This window comes from Hippocampus comes, unplaced genomic scaffold (genome assembly GCF_001891065.2).
Source record: "Hippocampus comes isolate QL1 unplaced genomic scaffold, H_comes_QL1_v1.1 scaffold444, whole genome shotgun sequence".
Taxonomy (NCBI): domain Eukaryota; kingdom Metazoa; phylum Chordata; class Actinopteri; order Syngnathiformes; family Syngnathidae; genus Hippocampus; species Hippocampus comes.
Window position 1 is genome coordinate 187,095 of NW_017805078.1, and position 6,640 is coordinate 193,734.

The window sequence follows — 6,640 nt, forward strand, 5'->3', positions numbered from 1 at the left end:
AAAGCGGGCCGCTCAAGTGCAGACAGCTGCAGTCCCCTGCCGCTCTTTGTGCTCGGGAATCATGGAGGGGGGCTTCACAGCGCCGGGTGGGGGGGGGGGAAAGGAAATCATGGCAAACTGTGATATCGGGTAGCTGGCCTCGATAGCGAAAAGGTTGTCAAAGTGCAGCGCGGGAGTGCGTTAAGAGGCTACGAGTGCACTTCCGCCACTCAGTTAAGAAATGGAAGGATGGAAGACGACACAAAAGGGATCCTCAGCTGAGAAGTGATTAGCATCCGCGTCACGAAGCGGGTCGCGGCGACAGGCCCAAGTCGACGACACGACCGACGGTCCCGCCGTTTGTCGCTGTCGTCACCGTGGCCACCGACGCGCTTCATTGCAGCCAGTGCAAAAGCAGTCGAGATTTGTGGGCTCTTTTCAGTCTCGGAATACAAAAAAATATATATATAAAAATCCTCGACCCCTGAGTGCTAAGTCGGAAAAGTGCTATTCTGCAGGTGAAAAAAAAAAAAAATGCACCAAATGTTCCCGAATTGTGCCACCTCGTCACGGTTGAGGCCACATCAGTGGCCCACAAGGCTAGTTTAAAAAAAAAAAAAACATTTAAAAATCAAAAGAAGAGGGCGGAGGTGGGCGGAGTGAGAAAACAAACTGACAACAAATACCATATTGGCCCGAATATAAGACGGTGTTTTTTTTTTGCATTGAAATAAGACTGAAAAAAGTGGGGGTCGTCTTATATTCGGGGTCTAGACGTTATACCCATTTACGACGCTAGATGGCGCCGGATATCATTGAAGCCAATCCTGAACTTGACTTCCCGGGCCAAAGTGAACCCCTGCCACGATGAATAAAAATAAAAAATAGCGGTAGCGCGAAGAAGAAAAAGAAAAAATAGCGGTAACAAGGAAAAGAGAAGAAAATAATAGAAGAGATAACAGAAAACGGAGAAACGTAGCGACAATCTGGAGAAAAGTGGGTCGAAGATCGGCCAGGTTCACCGGCGCCTGAGGAGAAGTTAGTGTTTCGTTTACATTTCAAAAACCAGAAGTCATTCATTTGCGAATGTGATTGCGCTTTAGATTTGAATGAGGCAAAATAACCTTCTTCCAAATATATTGTTCGAATCATTTGTTTCAGATGTACTGTCATGATTTTCCGTATTAAAATGAATTTGGTGTTCAAAAAGTCTTTTTTTTTTCACACTTGAGTCTAGAAACTCAGCTGCGGCGATCCGAGCCAAAGTAACTCGGATGCCAGTTCCAAATGTGGGCCCGGCTGATCATCGGTCCATCACTAAAATACAAATACGGTCGTTGACCAGTTTTTGTTCGGCAACTCCACAGCAAACTACAATAATAAGCAGATCGTTTCATGAACATCAATCAAAAGAAGAGTCATTTTTTTTTTTGTTTTCCAGAATCGTAGAGCTCCTGCACTGAATTACAAAATATAGCGCGGGTGTAGCAAAAACGGCAAGTACGGAAATGTTTAAGTCGAGCGCCTTTGAAAAGCCATCTGCCGCGAGTTTGCGAATGCGGCCGCTCCCCTACTTTGACAGACTTCCTGTCGCGACACATTCGCGGCTCTTGTGTTCAAACTCGACATGACTGAAGTACAAAACAGCTCACCATGTCTCCGAACAGAACCGGCGAGGAGTGATGTTCAAAAGGGGGTGGAAACTTTCGTGCTTTCTGTGGGAGACTGCAATAGGGGAGTTATAAAAAAACAAAACTGCTTTCCCCACTTCAGGTTCAGCCCGTACGAATGGTACGACGCCCACCCCTGCAATCCGGGATCAGACGTGGTGGAGAACAACTTCACGTTGCTGAACAGCTTCTGGTTCGGAGTGGGCTCCTTGATGCAACAAGGTACGGCATAAGCTGTCTCGAAACAATCGCACGGCGTTGCTTGTCACCCACCTGCCGTTCCCCACCCCCCAAAAGAGAAAAACAGAAGGAAGGGGGGCCGCTTGGCAGGCATTGTCAGCTGAGGCTAGATAGCGTTTCTTTCCCGCCATAAAGCCCGTCGCCGACCCCCAAGAGAGAGCGTCTTCAGAGTGCCAAATGCCGGCTGTCGGGCACGCTGCAGCTGTGATGGAGTCGGAGTGGCTTCATTCGATTGTGCTCGTTAAAAGTTCGACGATGTCGTGGAGTTTGAGGCTCGTGTAAATGCGGACGACAGGCAAGAGTCGTCGGTCTCTCAAAGACCGAGCGTCTCTTTTGGGAATCGGAATGGCTGCGTGCTCGCTAATTTTGTGTCTTGGGATATTTTTTCCGAGCCAAGGTTCCAAAATTGGATAAATATACAGGAAATCATATTGAGGCACTGGCTAATTCTTGGCGTTTCAGTCGTTCGGATTAAGGGCACACACATATGTCGAATCGGATTTTTTTTTTTTTGGGGTACTCAAAAGGAAAAACAAAGTACTGCCGATATTCACCGCGAGCTGTCGTCTGCTACACAAGCTTGTTCTTCTGCGCTCCGCCAACAACGTCGGTGACAGTGACAGCAGCAGCTGAGACGGAAGCCAGCCCATTTTCTTTGACGCGTTTAAAATGCAAATGACTGTGTTTTAAGAGGAAGGGAGAAAACGAGCAGCTTGTCTGTGGGAGTGAGGTGTCACAAAGAAGACACCCAAGACGACGACGAGGTGCAAAAAGCAACAAAGCGCTTCCAAAATGTGCTCGGCGCTCAACAACAAACATATGTGTGATCATTTCCTGCTACCTTGACTCCACTTTCGACGAACGCTTCCTCAATGCCGCGAAAGGGAGGGGGTGACGATTTACGGCCGTCGCGACGAACGGCCGACGACAAAGACGGACCGTGCCCCCCGAAAAGCCTCGTCGCCGCCACGACGCCGCGGGCGGGCGGCTCTTTTTCATCGTTAGCGACTTGGGCGGAGCAATGACGACCGCGACGGAAAGCGGAAGATGACATTTGTCGCTTTGACCCTTCCAGAACCGGACAGTCGTTAATGACTGAAAGAAGCCTCTTGAGCTCCGTCCACTCGATCTTCTCACGTCCAAATTTAGCGTTGAACATCGCCGCCCACGATCTTTTGAAGCCAGTCCGGCCAAATTGCCAACCTTCAATCCAGACCGGCTCACCAGATTGGAAACAACCCCTTTTTTTGGGGTATCAGAGCTTGTTTTTGTCAATTTTGCTTTCCGTCCCTGTCAGTGTCGCAGTCCAGGCACATTGCACAGGCTGAAAACGTCACCGGTAGCCCGATCAGCCTTGCCAGCACGGGACCGACGGACTTTTTGCATTGACTCCGGACTTCCAAAGCGCCTCCCTCGTCCCCGGTGCTGACGGCCAGATTTTGACGGCGCGGAATTGAATCCCCGTCGCTTCTCGCAGATTCCGGCGCCGCTCGCCCCTCCCTCCCCGCGGTCACAGCCAATTTAGGGGATGGCGCCGTTCCCCCCCCCCTCGTTTGTAACCACATCGAGCCTCCGTCAAGCCACGAAGGACGAATGCAATCACATTTGGCGGAAGAGGTTAGAGAGCGGAGCGCTCGGCCCACCCCCTTCGTTCCTTCTTTCCCCGCCCTGCCTTCCTCCCTCCCCGCCTACCCCACACGGGCTTGTTACTCTTCACAATTGCCGTCATAAATCTTCTCGGGGAAAGTAACGCGGTGCGCGCCGAGCGCAAGGGTATTTGAAAGGTTGTCAGAGACGAGATATAAAGTAACTCCGGCGTCAGTCGGCGGGCCGCCGGCGAATCCGAATCGCTCCGCGGAGGTCGTGCCGGGCTTAGACTTAGCAAGTACGGCGCCGTAGCTCTGGAAGAAACCTCATGGAAGGACGCCGTCTGGCCTGCTCGGGCCTTTCACGGCCGAGTCCAAAAATGAACGGATCGCAGAAGAGGAAAAGGGGTCAGAAGGTGCAGAAGGTTCAGTCATGTATTCTCCCGAGTGGGTTCGAGCCCACTTTGGCCGAGGGGGCCGCTCGCCCAGCAATGGCAGCCTTCATGAAGACGTCCCGAGGCGGCAGATACCGCTGAACAACTTCCCGGCTTACATTCTACTCCGAGCAAGGCTCGTCTGAACGGGGAACAGACGGGAGGTCGGCATGGGAATCTATTCAAGTCCAAAGTGACCCCGTTGCGTGGGGAACAGGAACTGGTCGCCAGTTTAGCAGCAGCACAGCACGTTGGCCTTGCTGGCTGGCTCAGTTGGTTGTCGCGGGTTGCCCAGGGTTGCCCAGGGTCCAATCTTGGGTGCTTTTGATGCCGGCCGGCTTTGCCCGTGACACCAGCAAGGCCGCCAAGCCGCCGTTGCCCCTTCTGACAGCCGGTGACGCCAGAAAAATGGATAGCATGCTAACAAGCCGCTAGCGCGTTTCAGTAGTGATTCCCTTGCCTGCTTTACAGTCTGGGGATCTGGGGTTTGAATCTGGGCTCTGGTCTTCCAGTGTGGCATTTGCAAGTTCTCTCGGGTCCCCCCCCCCACGGCATCCGAAACAACCCCCGTTCATTTTTGCTGAACTGAAGACTCTAAATTGTCCCTAGCAGGTGCGAATGTTTGTCTATGACGAGCGATTCGCGACTGAGCCAAGTCAGTCGAGAGAGAGACTTCCGGCTCACCCGGAGCACAGGACGGCGAGTATTGTCGCACGTCCAACCCGGGTTGAAATCACGAGCGATCGCACGCAACGTCGGACAGCCCTTAGCATAGACGAAAGGCGGCGCACGGGAACCGCAGAAAGGCTTTTAGCTCCCGCTTGAATCGGGGCGCGATAAGGCTCTTCGGACCTTGACCCGTCCGTTCCGCTCAACGTTTTAGCGGCCGGCTAATTAGCAAGCGCCAAAGCGATTGTCCTTGATCAGACAGGGGGTTGTTTTGGGAGATGAAAAGGCTCGAGCGGCGTCTGGCTTTGCGCGCAGGCTCCGAGCTGATGCCCAAGGCCCTGTCGACCAGGATCATCGGCGCCATCTGGTGGTTTTTCACGCTCATCATCATATCGTCCTACACGGCCAACCTGGCGGCGATCCTCACCGTGGAGAGGATGGACTCGCCGGTGGACTCGGCCGACGACATCGCCAAGCAGACCAAGATCGAGTACGGCGTGGTCCGCGACGGCGCCACCATGACTTTCTTCAAGGTACGCCGCGAACGGTTCCGGCCCTTTGAATCGCGTCGATCCGATCGTTCCCGGCGGAAGATCTCGTCGACCGTTCGAGGGGACGCCAAACGCGCGTGCGATCTGATTGTGGCCACTCGACGTGGGTGCGCCTTTTATTCCGACCGCCGCCAGTTGAATTTGATTTGGTTCGATTCGCCTTCGGGTCTTTCACTTCATTTGATCGTCGATGACTGTGACTCGCTTCGTCTTTGGAAGTTTCTCACGGGAACGCGTCCGATGAAAAACTCATTCAAGTTTGCGCTCGGGCCGCCACTTGTCATCCCTCGCCGTTATCTCCAAACTGTCACACTTGCGCCCGAATATCAACATTCTCGTCTTCGGCAAAAACAGGAGACCTCATTTTAACGGCCACCTCTCGCCAATTTGAAACGGCTCTCAGTCGTGAAAACGGCAATTATCTTGGATTGGACACGGCCCCGAACGCGACCCCTGGTATAGAAAACGGCATGAAATCCGGCAGCCTGGGCGGGAATGCGGGACGAATGGAGAGGCTGCTTATCCCTGCTGGAGTCCCACTCAGGCGCAAAGTGAGCCCACGCGCTTGACTGTTTTTTTTTTTTGGTTTCAGCGGGCCAGCAGAAACGCTTCGTTTTTCAGAAAAATCAAACCCAAAAATAAGAAGAACGATAATAAAAACATCACCACCGGGGGCTTTGTCTCGGTCGCTCACGGTGAAGGAGGAGGAGCCGCCATTGAGAATCGTTTCCCCAGACTTGAACGCGAGAGGCGAGATATACCAAAAGGACTCCGAGACGATCGCAATCTCGGAATTGCTTGGCTCGACTCTTGACGGAGAGGTTTTTTTTTTTCTCGTCTAGATGTGGGCGTTCCATCACAATAACGAGAGCGTTAAAAAGTACAATCGCATTCAAGATTCCCCTCCCCCACGTGTACATTCACCGTTAACGCTGAGTTAAGAAATAACGTGATCATTTCTTTTCGGAATTTTTTTGGTTTCTTCCCTGTCAAGTTCGGGCTGAATATCGGGTTCCGTTTGGCTTTTGGCAAAACGTCTTACCAGTACAAAGGCCTGAAGTCAAGTCCGCCGCGTGTGCCGTTTTGGGCCGTTAGCTGCTCGGATCTCAAAGCTAAGCGACGAACATCCCACGCGTGGGAGCGCGGCGGGCGGGGTTTGCCGTCCCCGCTTCCCTCGCCCTCCAATTGGGGCAACGGCGGCGTGTCGGCGGAGCAATCTTTACTTTCGATGACGCCGGACGGGCGCCTTTGCCGCGCGAGACCCTTTTTTGTCGGCGTGTCGCTTTTGCAGGCTCGCCGTACAGGGACAAGATCTCCGTGGCCATCCTCAACATCATGGAGGACGGGCGCCTCCACTTGCTGAAGGAGAAGTGGTGGAGCGGCGGCGACGGCGGCTGCTCGGACGATGAGCGGCGAGAGACGGGCCCCATGGGGATCCAGAAACTGGGCGGCGTATTCGTGGTGCTGGCATCCGGCCTGGCGCTGGCCGTCTTGGTGGCCGTCGGGGGGGG

At 53.4% G+C, this 6,640-nt stretch overlaps 1 protein-coding gene across 1 annotated transcript in view; it reads left to right on the top strand.

The window, feature by feature from the left end:
• Positions 1-6,640, top strand: part of LOC109513099 (glutamate receptor ionotropic, kainate 3) — a 64,524-nt gene that overhangs the window by 56,304 nt on the left and 1,580 nt on the right. Inside the window, exons 12-14 of the mRNA XM_019865314.1 lie at positions 1,753-1,871; positions 4,894-5,295; positions 6,421-6,629. Of these exons, the coding sequence (XP_019720873.1) occupies positions 1,753-1,871; positions 4,894-5,295; positions 6,421-6,629 (730 nt within the window). The remainder of the gene's footprint in view (positions 1-1,752; positions 1,872-4,893; positions 5,296-6,420; positions 6,630-6,640) is intronic.